Source organism: Delphinus delphis, chromosome 3, assembly GCF_949987515.2.
Source record: "Delphinus delphis chromosome 3, mDelDel1.2, whole genome shotgun sequence".
NCBI lineage: Eukaryota > Metazoa > Chordata > Mammalia > Artiodactyla > Delphinidae > Delphinus > Delphinus delphis.
The window spans coordinates 7,524,183-7,542,375 of record NC_082685.1 but is presented as its reverse complement, the minus strand read 5'-3'; the positions used below and the strand labels follow the sequence as shown (position 1 = coordinate 7,542,375).

Sequence of the window (18,193 nt, the reverse complement as noted above, 5' to 3'; positions counted from 1 at the left end):
AACCTTAGTCTCCTGAGCTGACAGAACTTTTCAGAGAATGTCTTTGCTTCTTTATACATTTTAATTGTGAACTTCATAGTTGACTCATCTGGAGATCGTACCATTTATTGGTCTCTGCTCTTAATCCTAAAAACGCTATAGGAAAAAAAAATCCAGTCATCTTCAAAAAGTGTACATTCATCCAATCATTGAGTGAGTTTATATTCCCTCAGTTTAAGTAACATTCTCTCTCTTTCTCAGGTTTTCTTCATTTTACTCGGGCAGTTTTCATTTGATAGTCATTTTGCAAAACCAAACAGGGAAACCACACTTGCGCGTACACACTCTGTCTGCTTGATTGCAAGGTCTTTATAAATAGAGTGGAACCGTATCCTGCAGACAGCTTTCTGTAGCAGCCAGCCAACCACAGCTTCCAGTGGGATTTGCCTGCAGTTAGATTTCGTTCGGGTTCCCATCTGTCTAAGCTGTCGTTCGTGCCGTTTAAGCGTAAATAAAAACAGTGTATGCCAAGTACATGTTTTCAGGTGTTCCTTCTGAACCGAAATTTTAAAGTGGGCTCAGGCTCTAGAATTTTCCTGGCACACGTGTGAATTGCTGGGTCTGATCTCACTAATTCAGTGAGCATCTCTGGCTGTGTCAGTTTTAAATTTATACTTAAATAGTGATGGAACCAATGCAGGGGCAGCCCTGAGGCCATGAGGAGCCGCTGTGCTGGGGGCGCCCAAGAAGGGAGAGTTTCCCAGTTGGAGAGTTGGGGTGTGTGCTTTAGGACTTGGCGGAGGGCATCCACAGGACGCTCCTGTTGTAAAGAAAGAGCCCCTGCCCGAGGGCCCCTGACTACTGTCTGCTTGTTCACAGGGGGCCCACGGTGTTGCATCCAAGTCAGGACAGAGCTTGGGATTCTAGGCCCCAAGGGGACGACCGCGCCTTGCAGTGACACTTGTCATCTCCGCACCAGCCTGGTGTGCCCGAATCTCCCAGGCCCCTCCGCGGCCTTGGGGCCAGCTGGGGATACCCACACCTTGTTGCCCATCGTGGGGACGATGGGTGGGACCCTGCGGGAGATGGCGAGGAAAGGTGCCGGGATGTGGGAGCTGACTGGGGGACGTTCCTCACGCTCACTTAGCCGGTGGCCCGAGGCCCTGGGCTCTTCTGCTCTAATGGTCGTCACTCACCACATGCTAAAGGCCTTTGTCTAGAGGAGAAATTGTGTCTTACGGCTGTCTGCCTCAGCCTCCCCTACCAGGGCACACGGTGCCTCCAGCCCAGGCCCGTCACCCCCAGGCTGGCCCTGGCCGTCACCAGTACACTTCGACCTTCACTCTTGACCCCTGTTTCTTCTCCCCAGGAGAAGGAGCCAGTTCTCTTCCGCGGCTCCACGTTCCCTCACCTCAGCCCCACTCCATTCCTCGAGTTCTTCAAGGGGCTAGAGGGTGACTGAGCCCCTCCCATCTGGTTTGTTCAGGTCCCACACTTGTGCCAGACTACGCTGACCCTGCCTTCAGCAGTTGGGCCTGGGACTCGGGTAGCCTGGCCCCGGGCCATGTCCTTGCTCTGTTGAGGGTGGGGTTACAGCAGGCCCAGGACTTGCCTTTGGTGGCTCAGTCCACGTGGCAAGAGAAGGTGTTCTCCCAAGGCAGCTTGAGGCGGCGGTGAACGGGCGCAAGACGGGGACTCTTCAGCTGCTGGGGAGTCTGTGGGTGGGTGAGTCAGCACCATTGTCGGCAGTTTTCTGGGAAAAGAATGCGTGGCCTCACTTGATTCTGAGGGCAATTTGCGGCCCACAGGAGGTCCAGGGACCTTACAGTGGAGTATCCAAGAGGTGAGTGAGGTGTTGGTGGCAGGAAAGAGTCATCAGGGTTCAGCTTGGTTACTAGGATTCTACGCCCTTGAGGGATGCAGGAGGCTGAGCCAGGCACCGAGCAAACAGGGATTCGGTCAGGCCGGCCCAGGAGGCGACATGCTGCAAAGGCCCAGCTGGGGTATGTGGCCAGATGGCCGGGAAGGCCATGGGAGGGAGCTCCCGGAGCCCAGGGACAATTCCTTGTCACCCACCTACCCCTCAGCACACCGTGCACCCACACTGCGGTGGGCACCTGGCATCGCAATGGTGATGGAGGACATAATCTCTTCTAATGTGGCTTCTTTTAAGAAAGAGGTCTGGGGTGTCTTATTTGAGACTCCTTTCACCAAAGTATCTTTTGGCACTGAGGCTGTGGAGTCGTTGCTTCAACTCAGAAGAAAGTCTGAAACCTTAATCTTTTATTAGTTATTGTTTGTTTTTTTTAATTTGTTCATGTTTCCATATTTAGGTTTAATTTTTGTTTATCTCATTAACCAAGCATCCAGTTTTGAACCACAGTAGCCTGACTGACTTGACTTTTGCTTTTCAGTTTTAAAAATCCTTGCAGTTTTTCCCCTAACTCCATTTTTGTTGGTTTGTTAAAAAGGTTTGTCCAGAGGGGTTGCGTTTATCCGGTTTGACAAACGGTCGGAAGCAGAAGAGGCAATTACCAGTTTCAATGGTCATAAACCCCCAGGTTCCTCCGAGCCCATTACAGTGAAGTTTGCAGCCAATCCCAACCAGAACAAAAACGTGGCGCTGCTCTCCCAGCTGTACCACTCGCCAGCTAGGCGGTTCGGAGGCCCCGTTCATCACCAGGCGCAGAGATTCAGGTGGGTCAGGAGGACGCGCTCTTCCCACCACGGCCACTCGGGCCCCTTCTGGCTGCGCGGAGCCCTGCTGGTTGGGTGACTATGTGCAGTGGAAACCTCTGGGCTGATCACATCAGAAAGTCGCGCTCACGGCCATTTCATGTCTCCATGTCCCCCACCTGCATCAGAAAGGTATCTGTATGGAAGCTGTTTATTTCCATCCAAGTGTTGTCTTTAACTAGAATGAAAAGGGTAGTGCAGCTCCAACCAGCTCCCAGGAGAGTGAGTGCATAGCGCTGCAGCCCACAGTTTCTAGTGATATGTGAGTAGACCTATGAGTTTAAAAGATCATCCCGTATTTGGGAGAGAAAAGATGCAGCTTTAGGGGTGCTTAGGCAAGAGCCGTTCTTCCAGAGTTTTAAACAGGTTTTAGACATTTGATCAGCAGTCCTAAGGCAAACCTTTCTCATACATCTACCTTGTGGAGTCATTTGGTGTCGAAATATTATTATATGCCTTCTGTTTAAAAGCCGCATCCTAGAGGTGAACTGTTTTCCCACCTTCCTTAGTCTTTCCATATAAAATGATTCTAGTCGCCAGGATCTAGCAGAACAGAGACAAGCAGAGTCAGTAACTTGGACTCTGAAATCAGGTGTGTTACTGCCTCACGAACAGCTGAGATCCCACTTCTCCCAGTTTTGAGAAGTGGCATGAGGGCTAATCTCAGGTATGTTAAGGATTTCTCTCTGCGACTTTTCAGGGTTCCCGTCTTTGTTTTAAGCAGTGAGGTTGGGTAACACCCCGCTCATTTCCACAGATGCTGTTTTTCAAGGTCTTATTTTCACAGTCCAGTAATCCAGTGTTCTCAACTCAGCTCAGGTTCCAAAGCTGGCCTTCCTTCGTTGGCTCTTCTGGTTTAAAGGCAAAGCAGGGGAAGCGTCTTTGGACAGAAGTGAGCTAAATCCAGTTTTGAACGTCAGCACGGTCGGCCTCACTGGTGATCGGGTGGGATGTATAGATAGCCAAGTTCAGTGAGTTACCCAGAAACTCTGGAAAACCAGGAAGCTTGGAGGAGAAGAGAAAGGAGAAATGGGAGGTGCAGAAGGGGCCAGGCAGGAGAGGGACCGTGACCTCCAGAGATGGACGGAAGGAAGGGGCGGGCGGGAAGGTTCGCCACCAGAAGGCCAACTAAGATAAGAAGGAGAAGAAAGAAGACCCAGAAGAGGAGAGGGTTTGCAGTCCGTTCTTATCACGTTGGGAAAAGTCCCCAAGTCAAGGAAGAGTCAGTTCTCCTCTTGTACCATCAGAGGAAAGAATGGGGGTGGGTTTCATGACAGTTGAGATGAAACAGATCAGCTCCAACTAGCAGGAGAAAACTCACAAGAATGAATGAGAATCATGTCAATAAAAGACAGTAAACTATTACCTCCGATTATTTTCAGTATAACATCTATCTCAAGATGTAGTTAACTGTGATAACGGGTCCGCCGTGTCCTACAAAACTTGGAGAAAAGGAGGTCCTTCTAAAAGTCAGAATGTCTTTCCATTTCTCACTGAGAAGCAGCTCATACAGATACTTGGGTGCCTTTTCCCACCCCCATTTCAGTGATGCTGTGGTCTCACCACTAACAAGCCTCCTGAGTCATCTAACCAATTCAGACATTTGGTACGGGCTGTTTAAAATTATTCTCGCAAATTCAAAACCATGGCCCACAGTGTGCCTTGATTCTTCTGTACCTGCATCAGCGATCACCGTTGTGTCAGTGGTCTGCACCTCGAGGGCTGGCCACTCTTCTCCCATGTGTGCTGAGTGCGTGAATCTGTTTAGTGACACTTGAAGGCACCCCCACTCACCCCTGGATCAGACCCACAACTCGAACCTGATTTTATTTTGGAGCAGATAATACTTCGCCAGTTGCATTGTGTGGCTTCAGAGATGCTGTATCGTGCTCAAATATTCTTAAATTGATCCTCCAACAGTTACTTTTGAGCTTGTGAAACATCTCAAGGGCCACGTGGCTTCAGTAACAATCTTGTCATCTCCCTTAATCCTTATTGCCCACGACTTGTAGAAGGCTTATTTCTGATGTGACTAAAAGTGGTGCTTTAGAAAGGAGCTCCACATTTTTGGTAAAGCTTGGTGGACTTACAGTTCATAGCCCTGGCCCTTCTGGGCTGTTAAGAGCCAGCAGCAGAAGGGTGTCCGGAGCTGTGCCCTGCCGGCAGTGGCCCTTCAGGGAGTGTGCTATATGTAGGCACCGCTCGGATGTGAACCCTTGGAGAGTGAGGGTGCTGATGTGGGTGGGAATGGGGTATGAAATTCAGAGAAAGAAAAAAATTCAGCCCTCTCCCCACCCCCACCCCCACCATACCCCCGCAAACACACATACAGACACACAGGATGAGGAACGGTTTCCTCCAGGGAGAGCTGGGGGTGTAACAGCACCTCGGAGGATGTGGAGAAGCTTCCATCACTTAAAATGTGGGAAGTACGGGTGTGACTAAACAGGACCACCCCACCAAGGTGGGAGGGGTGGAGGGAGCGGCTGGTCAGAGGCCACTAGAGGCCGTAGCTCTGAGGCCTGACCCCCTGCAGGCAGCAAACGTCTCTCCTCAGAGTCGACTCCCTACAGAGCAGGGAGCCCATGCCCTCCCTCTGCCCCCATATTGAGTTCCTCTCAGTTGAAAAGTCCTGATTTTGACTGAGTGGGGTGTGTCAGCCCGAGCGCCTCACGTGGGCTGCGTGCAGCTCGCTGGCCCGCACTGACCTTGACCTGAATGCTGTGCTCTCTGTTTGCTAGGTTCTCCCCTATGGGTGTAGATCACATGAGTGGGCTTTCTGGTGTCAATGTCCCAGGCAACGCTTCTTCGGGCTGGTGCATCTTCATCTACAACCTTGGTCAAGATGCCGATGAGGGAATCCTCTGGCAGATGTTTGGCCCCTTTGGTGCAGTTACCAATGTGAAAGTGATTCGCGACTTCAACACCAACAAGTGCAAAGGCTTTGGTTTTGTGACCATGACAAACTATGAAGAAGCCGCGATGGCCATAGCAAGTCTGAACGGCTACCGCCTGGGGGACAAAATCTTACAGGTTTCCTTCAAAACCAACAAGTCCCACAAATAACTCGCTCATGCTTTTTTTTTGTACGGAATAGATAATTAAGAGTGAAGAAGTTGAAACTTTTTTGTTAGTGTACAACTCATTTTGCGCCAATTTTCACAAGTGTTTGTCTTAGTCTAAATGAGAAGTGAAAAGGTTTTTATACTCTGGGATGCAACCGACATGTTCAAATGTTTGAAATCCCACAATGTTAGACCAATTTTAAGTTTCTTAAGTTATTTCCTTTAAAATATATATTAAACAGAAATCTAAGTAGACTGCATTGACTAACCAGTCCTTCGGGATGGTGGTGAAACTGAAGCATGCTTTAACTTCTGAGACTGTCTAACACGCGTTTCATTCGATGTCTCCACAAACTGGATAGAAACAAACAAACAAAAAGAAATGACCTTTTAGTTTTAGTTTTTAAACTAAAGATGTTAGACAGATGCCTTGTGTGCGTTTCTCAACCGCTTCAACATTTTAAGCGATTTCTGCTTTGGTTGACAGGAAATTGCTTTCCCAAGCAGGTCCCATTGCCACCTCCTGCTCACTCAGCCGATTGGCCCCGGCAGTGGCAGCGGGCCCGTCTGCCGTGGGCCGCAAGTGGGGAGGGGGGCCACACACCAGGCCGGGCCAGGCTCTGCCGAGGACACGAGTGGGTTTCCTAAGCCCAGGCGCCAATGGGAACGGACCAAAGAGTTTCAGGGAAACTCCAGTATATTCCAGAGTCAGATCTCAGCTCCAGGCACGCCTGAAGACGTGTTGCTCCTCTGACATCCCGATTCCTGTCCACACATTGCATGCATGGTGCCTCCACACATCAGATACTGTTGTTCACAATCATCTCTCCAGTTTTCAAGAGCATTGAACATGGCCCCAGTGCGTAAAATAGCTCTATTTTTTAATGACACAGAAACATTTGAGCATTGTATTTCTCGCATCCCTTCTCGTGAGCGCTAGGCTTTTTTCTATTTTAGTCGGATTTTGTTTTGAAACTTTGCTTTCCTATGAACACTCAGCAGAAAAGTACTTACTTCCTGCCAGTTACCTATTAACAAAAAAAAAAAAGAAAAAAGAAAAAAAAAGAAAAAAAACCCTTTGATTTGTAGTTTTAAAGATTAACCTTCAAAGTTCTCTTCATAACTGCCTTGACATTTTGGGTTGTTCTGTTCTGTTAATTTTCTTTTGCTTTTTTGTGTTTTTCGTTTGTTTTTACTTTTGCATTTAAGACCATTAAATTTGATTTTGTTTTGCTCGAATTTTGTTTTGTTTTTTATTTTACCTTTTCTTTCTTTTTGGCTAGGTAAGGTACAGACAGCCCAGCATTCAGGGAGGATTTATAAGATCTTAAGAAACAAACATACTTGCCTCAAGACAAAGCATTTACAAATCTGTGACGTTAGGATTGTGCCATCACAGATGGTGTTTTTTTTAAATGGGGAGCCGGCAGGGAGAGTCTAAGAGAGGGCCTGAGAAGTAAATAGGCAGGGCCCGATCTCCGGGCAACTCCTCAGGAGCGTGATCTGATTTTTATAAATAACCAGTGTGCAAGAGAATCAAAAACACAATAACTTAGTACCAGCAGTTTTTAACCTTGACACGAGACTAAAACATGTAACAGTAAGCTGCTTTTTAGTTATTGATGTCATGAAATTGCGACATTATTTATTTATCTATCTATCTATCTATTTATTTAAGTGGAAGACATTGGGCAGTAGGCACAGCGTTCTCCAGAGCGGGTCTGTGTTCTGAGCAACCCCTGGACCGTTTGAGGCTGCCCGTCCCCCCCCGCCCCCACTGCTTCCCTCATACTTCACTGAGGGGCTGCCAGCTGCTTGCGTGATCCTCCTGAATTTCCCATGTTGCCCTCTTCTTCTCCCACAAAGGGCCAAGTTCATACCTTGAAGCCTTGTCTTATAAAGTGGCCGAGTGCCATGGAGGGCCTCCTCTCTGCAGCAGAATTTTCCAGATTTTAAGTCAAAGCTAGCTTGTGTGCCTCTTCCTGGAACCAAGGCCCATTTGCCCAGATTTGATGCAAAGAGGGTCCCTGCTGCGTGTGCCCCAGAGCGCTCTGCACCCCGGGACTGGGATGTTTTCCTGGAAAAATATGCCGTGTAGGTTGTGCTAGCCTCGGGCCAACATCTCAGTGAAGATGAGCTTCCCAGTCCTGAGAGTGACCCTTGAGTCTCCTCGCTGACACACCATCCTGCCAGCCTGCACTAGTGTTCCATTTCCTACGAGAATTCTGTCAGAGGCCTAAACTGCGAAGTGACGGGCTCACAGCCAGCACCGCAGCTGATTTCCTCCCCTCTATTTTATTGGAACCACACTGATTATCCTGGTGCTGGCACAGACGAACAGGAAACGTGAAGCGCATACGGACCTTTGAGAGTTGCCTGAAGTTTCTCAGTAAAATTCTCGTTTTACGTGGTCCCCACTCTTTGAACATCCTTCTGGCTGAAAACCCCAATGTGCTTCTTCGGGAGTTTTAATCTGTGAGCGTGCGGGAGGATTTTGCCTTTGACATGTTTTACTCCTGAAAAGTAATTGTCACTCCCATGGAAGTGCCAGACGCTGGCCCTGTGTCCAAAAAGTTCATTACATCTTCTCTCTAGGCCTGTTTGCAAAAGGAAGATGCCATTTTTTTTAAAGTTACAATCCAAAAGAAACTGTGTTTAAAAAAAAGTTGTGTTTTTTTTTTTTTTTACATAGATCTATCTTACTTGTATTTCGTAAAATGAGTGCTCTCCTTTTATTTGGGAATTTTGATGAAAAAGTTAAGAGTAGATGATGTTAATTTATTGAAACTTTGGTTTGGTACATAAATACCAAAGAATTCTCTTTTGATTGAATCGATTGAATTCTCTTTTGGCCTATGTAACTTCCCCTCAGAGTTGTTCGCTAAGCAGCTCCAGATTTGTGAACCTGGTTCCAGTTGAGTTATTCATTGTTTATTACCCCGTGGCGCTGCCTTTCTTTTTAGCTTTTCGATGTGATATGGCAAGCTGTGATTTTCTGCACTGGCTGTGCCTCTGGTCACGCGTCCTGTGACTGTGATCCCCCGGCCACCACGACCACCCTCTTGCCAGAATAACGGAGGAGCTGGGCTCAGCCCACGGGCAGGTGGCGCCGGGTGGGTTTCACCTTCTTTGTCCCCCGAAGAGTGAGTCTTTCCCTTGCCAAGGGCAGCTGCCTTAACCTCCGAGAGTCTGCACTTGGTGTTAGTGCTGGAAACCCAGGGTCTGAACCGCGCTGCTTAGGGAGTCGGCCCTTCGGGAGCCGGTAGCTCGAGGGGAGCCCTGCCGGGTCAGGCAGACAGATGAATCCCAAGACACTCACTGGCAATAACTTATCGCTGGTTTGCCTCCAGACTAGGGCCATGGACTGACCCCATTCGCTGTTGGCCTTGAAAATCAGAGTTCACGTCTCCCAGCTGCCCCATTTCCCATCCGATTCAGCCTGACCGGACTTCTCTTGCTTTCCGCACCCATCCTGGGTTGGATCACAGAGAATGAGAATAAGCTGCTGGGGGCCTCTCTTCCCCATAACCCCCAAACCCTCCATCTGAAATCCTTCCCATCTTCCCAGGACCCGTGGTACCTCCTGGGCCCTGAGGCAGCTCCTCAGGAAAACACCTGCTGCTCATCAGATTCCCAGGCCCGGCCCCCACCCGAAGCCCCACGTGCTTTCCGTGGAGCGGCATCGAGAATGGACAGTCCTACGGTAGCTAGTGGTAGGACCCCCGGCAGGGTTCACATTTCCACACCTTTTGATTGGACTCTGACTTCTAATGATTGTATTTTTCCACAACCTTTTGGTGACAGAGTTCAGTTTTCCGCTTGGTAGTTTAAATAAATAAATAAATGACTCCTTGTAAGTCCCCGTGAGGACCGAAGATAGGCTGACCGGTGGTTTGCTGCGACTCGGTAGGACTGTTTCACTTCCACCAGGAGAGAAGGCTTGTCTGTTGGTTGGGGCCACCTCTTTACCATGTAACGTTCCGTTTACAGTGATTTGCTCTGGGGGGCACTTTCCCAGCTGGTTCCCATGTTGTACAGTAGATGGGTAGACCTTTTGTATATTAGTGTGTTTTAAGTTATTGATTTGTTTTATATAAAATAATTTATTTTTCAGGTACCATTTTTCATTTTAACTTTGTTTTTACATGGGTTTGTTTTCAATAAAGTATGACACTGCTGTCCAAAAGTCAACAATAAAATGAATCCCATTGTGTTCTTTGGAGGATGCTTATGTAACTAGCCTTTTTTCTTTTTTTTTTTTGCCTTTTTTTTTCTGCCTTTTTTTTTTTTTTTGCTTTTCAGAAGAAAAAAAAGTCCTTCTCAGTTTTCCATCTCCCCGAGTTTGCCTTTTTATCCTTGTGAATAAATGTTCTTTAGTGTTTTAGGAGGAAAAAGCAAACCTAGATTTTGATAATCCAGAAGATTTCAGATTAATAAAGAAGCTTTGAAAGAAGACCATTTTTCAAAATTTTAGTGAAGTGTGAATATTTTTTGTCAATGGCTTTCTCAAAGAGAATGAAACTTTTGCACCATTTTCAGAGTTTTTATAGAGATGCCAAATTGATATATTTACATGTAATGGAAACATGAAAAAGTTTTATTAAACAATTGTTCATAGCTGTGTAGACATTTTAATTCAGTTTCCAAAGCTCTCAAAAGTGTATTTTTGGAGTACGGAGTGATAACGGTTTGGGGCGTTACGGTTCCAAACGACTCGATTGTCCGAATACTTAGTTCTTTTCACAGGTATCAGGTTTGTGTTAAACGCTGTATGTTAACTATGACTGGACCTCTGTGATATTTTGGTAATAAATGAAGTGGGATCGTTGAGACACGGTGGTGTAGGGGTGATGGTGTGTGACTCGTAAGCAGCCATCGCCGAGTGACGCGCCAGCCAGGGCCACAGGTGACTTGCTCCTCCCTAGGTGAGCGTGGGCTGCCCCTCGCCAGGCTCTGTGCCAGGCCGTGGCCTTGACCCATGTGGGGAAGGAGGGAGCCCTCAGACAGCCCAGCCTGGAGGACGGAGAGGAAGGCATCAGGACACGCCCTGTGACTGGCTCCCCCACCTCCCTCTGCCCCTGCCCAGATGCTGGCCTCCCCGCCTGGACGCCCTCACAAATCAGCCCCCTCCCCCTGGAGACCCAGGGACCCCTCTTCTCCAGGCTCAAAGGTTCCTGGGCCTCCTGTCTTGTCCCTGAGTGTTGCCTGTCTGTCTGCTCCCCACACCTGAGCCCCTGGCCATTCCAAATGTCTTCTGACACTAATCTCCTCGGGTGACGGAAGGCAAGTTCGAACTCACCAAGAGGCAGGACGGAGCATAAGAGTCTTAGGGTCGGAGTTTTAGGTTCGAATCCTGACTCTGCCGCCTCCCCAGTGTGCACCGCAGGCAAGCCCCTGACTCTCTCCGAGCCTCAGCCTCCCCGGCTGTGAAATGGGGTCCATAACGCCCAGCCCATAGGTTTCTTGTGGAAAGGAAAGCAGATCAAGTAGGTACCACACCACAGCCACTCTGAAGCCAAGACGCATCCAAGGAGAGAGGCTAGGGTTGGCAGAGAGAGCAGGAACCCCCACCCCGGCTCCCCCGCACCCAGCGGGCTCAGCTAAACCCGCGGACGTGCTTCCCCAGCGGCACTGCAGGGCCTCTCCTGAAGTCACTGGATTTTCTTTCTCCTCTGTGTGTGTGTCTTGTGGTTCTGCGTTGAGGTCCCTCAGAATACCCAGCCCGAGTCCCTGGCAGAGGGGCAGGCGGGCACCACCTGGGGAAGGCGGCTGGGCTCCAGCTGGAGGTGGCTCCAGGGATGTCCTGGGACCTCCAGGCAGCTCCGCAGGCGCCGTCTACACCTACTGCACTGAGGAGAAGGGGTCTGGGCGTCAGCCCTTGCCTGCGCATCACAGACCAGTGTGCGTCCCCCTCCCCCAGGGGCCTTGTTCAAAAGCAGATCCGGATTCAGCAGTTCTGGGCTGAGCCCGAGACTCTGCACTGCTAACCTAACCAACTCCCAAGTGATGCCGGTGCTCCAGGGACCCCCTCTAAGAAGCCAGTGGTGTAAGTGGGGGTGTGCTGTCACAAAGCCTTGCCGCCCCCAGCTCCACGTCTGGTGCGCAGGACAGCTTCCGACTCCCCCCACCCCAGGATTCAGAGCTGAGAGGCTGAGTCCACGTGCGAGGTGGGGGGCTCTTGCCGCCAGCCTGCCCGGGGTGGGGGGGTGCCGTCTTCATGGTTCCGTGCAAGGTTAAGACTCTGAGGGCTTAATGCCTGCATCCCTTTGCTTTGGGTCTTTTTTTTTTTAAAGATATATTTTTTAAAAATATTTATTTATTTATTTGGTTGTGTTGGGTCTTAGTTGCGGCACTCACGTGGGATCTAGTTCCCTGACCAGGGATCAAACCTGGGCCCCCTGCATTGGGAACGCAGAGTCTTAGCCACTGCGCCACCAGGGAAGTCCCTGTCTTTTGGGTCTTTTTGTTTGTTTCACCTCAGTACTTTCCTAGCACAATTGCAAAGGATTTCCTAAAGAGAAGGGAGAAAATCATAGACACTGGTGTTGTCCCTGAGAACCATGGTTTCTGTTTAGTGACAGGAAGGACCGTTCTGCTGTGAGAGTGTTTTTTACCATGGAGTCGGGGGCGCTAGGGACAGCACAGTGGACCTTACCCTCTGCCCCTGGCCTGGAGCCCACTCAGAGCAGGACAGATGGTGGTGACGTGGGCCTGCAAGCCTGGACAAGTGGCAGCCCCGGGCTCTGGGAAGCCACCCGGAAGTCCCGCAGCAAACTTCAAGCTGGCCAGGGAGCATTTCTCCCCAGTTCACGCCTTGCTTTGCCCACCCAGGGGTCCAAAAGAACAGACCGAAGACCCCCATCCCACGTGTGGGTGTGCCGAGTGCCGGGGCGTGTGAGGCCCTCCGGGGCGTGGCGTCCGAGCGGGAGCAAGTTCCGAGGAGCCAGGAGGTGGTGGTGAGAGGTGATCGCTATTAGCTACTAGCGTGCTGTGCACCTTACAGAGTACTTCACTGAACTGTGAGCAAGGTCTTAGTATTGCCCACGTACTCATTTAAAGGTGATGCCCTGAAGCTTAGCCAGTTGGAAAAACAGACACCGTTTGGCGCTGGTGATTTTTGTCTTTTTCACTGGTTTGATACAGAGCATCCTGGGTTTGGACCTGCCCCTTAGCTCTGTGCCTCTGAATGTGTCCATTTTGGGGTTCAGTCAGGGATGGGAAGTTGGGGGTTTGGACGGGGCAGGGCTCCTCCCACAGGTGAGACATTATGCCTGTGTAACTGCACAGGGGTGGGGAGAGGCTCAGGTGCCCGTGGGCACGTGCCAGGGGCCTGGACCCAACCCCCAGCTCTCCCGGGGGTCTTTCAGTCACCCCAGAGCAAGCGAGGGAGAGAATTTCTCTTGAGCCCCTGCATTGTGAGCGCACAGCCAGCTCCCCCGACCCTGGACCTCCAGGGACAGTGTCCTCTGAGAGCCTGAGGGCTTCTCCTAAACTCCACCAAACCGGGACAGAATTTGCAGGGACCTCTGGTTCAGAAAGTACCAAGAATTTCAAGTCGGTGACCGCAGAGCGTTAAACCAAGCATGGGGCATGGGGCCCTCTGAGCTTGGGGTCTTGTGGAAGCACGGGTCCCACTCCCACGGCCTGCCACCCTCTCTGTTCAGGAGGTTTCTGGTTTTCTTTGGGCTTCCTGGAGACTGTGGAGTCTCAAAACCCACCTTCCCGGGACTTCCCTGGTGGTCCAGTGGGTAAGACTCCGTGCCCTCAGTGCAGGGGGCCTGGGTTTGATCCCTGGTTGGAGAACTAGATCCCGCATGCATGCCTGCAACTAAGAGTCCGCATGCCGGGCTTCCCTGGTGGCTCAGTGGTTAAGAATCTGCCTGCCAACGCAGGGGACCGGGTTTGAGCCCTGGTCTGGGAAGATCCCTCATGCCACGGAGCAACTAAGCCCGTGCGCCACAACTACCGAGCCCGCGCTCTAGAGCCCACGAGCCACAACTACTGAAGCCCGCGCGCCTAGAGCCCGCACTCTGCAACAAGAGAAGACACCGCAATGAGAAGCCCGTGCACCGCAACAAAGAGTAGTTCCCACTCGCCGCAACTAGAGCAAGCCCGTGCGCAGCAACAAAGACCCAACGCAGCCAAAGATAAATAAATTAATTAAATAAATTTTAAACAAAAGAGTCCGTATGCCGCAACTAAGACCCGGAGCGGCCAAAATAAGTAAATTAATTTAAAAAAACAAAAAAACTCCACCTTCCTCTTCATTCCAAGGACCGCCTTCCGTCTGATTGGTTTTCTCAGAGTCGAAGGATTTGGTGCAGGGCCTGAAGGGTCAGAGCACAGCGGCATCTGGGCCCTGCGGTGTGAGGGCCTGGGTCCCAGAAGAAACTGCAGCTCAGAGAGCCGCTGGGTGGGTGTCGGGGAGAGGGACCAGGGCTCGGGGCAGGCCCCGCTGAAGGGACATTTCCGGTTGGAGGGATCCCAGGACAAGAGGTGGGGCTGGGCAGGCACAGGCACGAATGCCCTCTTCTCTCTGTCAAGTGAAGCCTCCTGGAGACGCTTGGTGGGTCAACTGTGTAAACCACCCACCTGCCCGCCCCACGCCATGCAGCCAGCCCCCGGGGCAGCACCGAGGAACGGGGCAGAGCGAGTCCTCAGACATCATCTGTGCAGGGGCTGGAGCTCCAGGACCACCGGGGCCCCGCGGGAGAGACCCTGGGATCCAGAGGCTCTGAAACTAAAGCCAGCTGTGACCGACAAATGCACATCCACATCAATAAAATCGCCGCATGCCTGGAAAACAGGGAAGTGGCCTGATGGGGATGTGTCACCTGACATACATCATGCACGGCAACCAAAAGCCCAGGGCCCCTCAGAGAGCCATGCATGTGTGTTTGCACAGAAATCTCAAGGCAGACCCTGCAAGACGGCATAGATGGGCACGCAGGCCTTTCCCGGGGACGGGGCACTGGGTGTGTCTATCTCAAGGTTCACAAGTCAAGGCGGTGGAGGCCTCGAATGCTGAGGTCACACCCGCAGTGAAGGGGTCCGTGTTCCTCGGATGCCAGGCCTGGCCCTTGCTGTTCCCCTTGCTGGGAGTGGCCTTGCCCTTCTCATGTCGGCTCTTCAGCATAAACTCCACCTCCCGGGCTGCGTGGACTGGGCCGGGGCGCGAGGGGGCAACGCCACTAAAGGGTTTTCCCAGGGCATCTGGCGGTGGTGCCTGTGCTCTGACTGAGGAGGCCTGGGGCTAAGGAACAAATGGACCACAGGGCAGCGTTTCAAGGTGACAATAAAATGTGAATGAATAAAGGGAAACTTACAAAGAGATGTGACCCAGATGGAGGTATCAACGTGCTTCTTAGAGCGCGAAGGAGGACGATCATTGATTGTGGATGCATCGGGGCCCCGGACCCACAGAAAACCAAAAGCATAAACCTTAAATATGCTTTTTCAAAAGGCTTGGTCTCTTGTGGGGTTTTTTGGTAATTTTTAAAAATCTTAAAGCATTTCACTCATTTGCTTTCGTGACTGAAGAAGAACATTAAAAGGTATCAAGTTCGGGACTTCCCTGGTGGCGCAATGGTTAAGAATCCGCCTGCCAATGCAGGGAACACGGGTTCGATCCCTGGTCCGGGAAGATCCCACATGACGCGGAGCAACTAAGCCCATGTGCCACAACTACTGAGCCTACGTGCCGCAACTACTGAGCCCACATGCCACAGGTACTGAAGTCCGCACGCCTAGAGCCCGTGCTCCACAACAAGAGAAGCCACCGCAATGAGAAGCCCGCGCACCGCAACGAAGAGTAGCCCCTGCTCGCCGCAACTAGAGAAAGCCCGCGCACAGCAACGACTGGCAACGCAGCCAAAAAAATAAATTAAAAAAAATATCAAGTTCTTTTTAAACCCTTTTGGCCACACGAAGATGCAACCTGTAAACATTTTCAATTTAAAGACGCGATGTGTGTATAGCACCCCTTTCCTCACCTTCCCCCTTTACAGGCCCTTTGAATCCTCCCTTGCCCAGTGCAGGTTAGATCCTGCATCAGACGGGAAGGTGTGGGCACCGTGTCAGGGAGTCGGGACAGAGGGAAGGGAGAGGCTGAGAGCATCCCAGCCGCCCCTGGGCATCCACAGGCAGGTGGGTTCACACAGGCCTGGGTTCTCCCCGTGCCTGCCCCGTGCGAGCCTCAGCGGAAGGGGTGGCGCCGTTCCTTGGCTTGTAGATGTCTGTCTCCTCCCTGTGTCCTCACGTCGTCTTCCCTCTGTGCACGTCTGTCTCTGTATCCAAATTTCCCCTTGTTATAAGGACACCAGTCCTATTGGATTAGGGCCCACAATGATTTTAACTTGATTACTTCTCGAAAGACTGTATCTCCAAATAAGGTCGCATTCTGGGGTCCTGGAGGTTAGGATTTCAACATACGTTTTGTGGGGGACACAATTCAACCCATAAAAGGCCCTTCAAAATTTGTCACTGGGTCTTCTCCGAGTTCTTCCCCAAAGCAGCATATGGGGGGGAGTTAGTCATTTGACCCCCTCTGGGTTCCCTTCAGGGAGTTTCAGGGAGGAGGGGACTGAGTAAGCTGTCGGCTGGGCCTGGAAGGATTTCTCCTACTGGATCTCGTGTGACAGGGGCCAGCTGGACAGGCTATGTAATTTGGGGGGCCCAGTGCAGCATGAAAATGCAGGGCCCCTTGTTCACAAATTATTCAGAATTTCAGATAAACAAAATGTTAGTATATACATAAAATGGACTATTATTCATCTTTTAAAAGGAAGGATATTCTGACAAACGTTACAACACGGCTGAACCATGAGGACATGATGGTAAGTGAAATAAACCAGTCACAGAAAGATAAATACTGTCTGATTCCACTTATGCGAGGTCCCCAGAGGAGTCAGATCCACAGAGACAGGAAGTAGATGGTGGGAGCCAGGGGCTGGGGGAGGAGGAGGGGGAGTCAGTGTTTGATGGGGACAGTTTCAGTTTGGGAAGATGAGAAAGTTCTGGAGACGGATGGTGGGGATGGTTGCACGACAGTGTGAATGTGCTCGCTGCTGCTGAGCTGAACACTTTTACAAATGATGCATTTTATGTTATTTGTATTTTACCACACTTTAAAATAAAGTTTTTTAAGATGTATTAAGAATTTCAGGGTGGCAACAGCAGAGCATGAAACTGAGCACGGACCAGCCCGGGGACCAGACGTTGCCCCAGTTGGCTGCGTCTTGCATCCCCCTCTGGTGCAGCCAGCAGACCTCTCAGTGCTGCCAAGACGATGTCGCCCTCGGTGCCCAGGTGGGGAGACACCTGCTCCCCACAGCTGGTGTTTTCAGCACCTGGACAGATGCAGCCCAGGTCTCTCTGTATGAAAATCCACAGTGCGTTTGCTGGCAGAGAAGCAAGCTGGGTGGTGATCGGGTCCCAGGGGCAGAATTTTGGCTTCCCTCCTGACAAGGTCTGGGTGTTGCAGGTGGAGGACTGCCCCTGCTGGGGTCCCAACCGAAGGACCCCAAGGGGGGGCCTCGGCCACAGTCACCTAGAGAGGGGAGCAGGTCAGGCGCGGCTCTGAGCGAGGACGAAGTTTGCTCCCCTCCCCCCATCACCTACCCCACATCCCCCCTCTCCCATGCTCCCCTGGCTGACCTAGGAGTCCCCGCTGGACTCCTGGCCCTGAGGGAGGGCGGCAGGGCCTGGGCCACCTGTGCCTCTGTCCCCACAGCTCACCTGTCCTCAACCTCTATCCTTCCAGTCATTCTTTTTTTCAGTCCTCACATATTCACTGGGTAGAACATTTTAAGGCAGGTGGGCCATCAACACACGAACATAAACACAGTGTGGTCCATCCATACAGTGGAGTATCATTCAGCCGTAAAAAGGAATGAAACACGGACAGACACACTACAACATGGATGAAGTCAGAGAACGTGATGCTCAGTGAAAGAAGCCAGACACAAAAGGCCACACATTATATGATTCTATTGATGTGAAATGTCCGGAACAGGCAGATCTACAGAAAGTAGATCAGTTATTTCCAGAGGCTGGGGGAGGAGGGAACGAGAGCTGCTGCTTAATGGACACAGGGTTTCCTTCTGGGGTGAAGCAAATGTTTTGGAACAAGATGGAGGTGGTGGTTGCACAACCTTGTGAGTGTAGGGAAGTCCACTGAACTGTTCAGTTTAAAATGGTGAATTTTCTGGGAATTCCCTAGCAGTCCAGTGGTTAGGACTCTGTGCTTTCACTGCTGAGGGCATGGGTTCAATCCCTAGTCGGGGAACTAAGATCCTGCAAGCCGCACAGCACAGCAAATAAAATAAGACAAAATAGAATAAAATAGAAATTTCTGATACCGGAATTTTATCTCAATTAAAAAAACAAAAATCACCTTAGGGCTTTCCACTGCC

General features: G+C 50.8%; 1 protein-coding gene across 2 annotated transcripts in view; it reads left to right on the top strand.

The window, feature by feature from the left end:
* The window catches only part of ELAVL1 (ELAV like RNA binding protein 1), a 34,943-nt gene extending 27,924 nt beyond the window's left edge, over nt 1-7,019 (top strand). The window contains exons 5-6 of one of the 2 annotated variants that reach the window (XM_060007625.1): nt 2,541-2,676; nt 5,457-7,019. In XM_060007625.1, the coding sequence (XP_059863608.1) occupies nt 2,541-2,676; nt 5,457-5,781 (461 nt within the window). In that variant the 3' untranslated portion in view covers nt 5,782-7,019. Of the gene's footprint in view, nt 1-2,450; nt 2,677-5,456 lie in introns of both variants that reach the window. The other variant, XM_060007624.1, reaches the window with a different exon arrangement.
* The last annotated feature ends 11,174 nt before the right edge of the window (nt 7,020-18,193 follow it).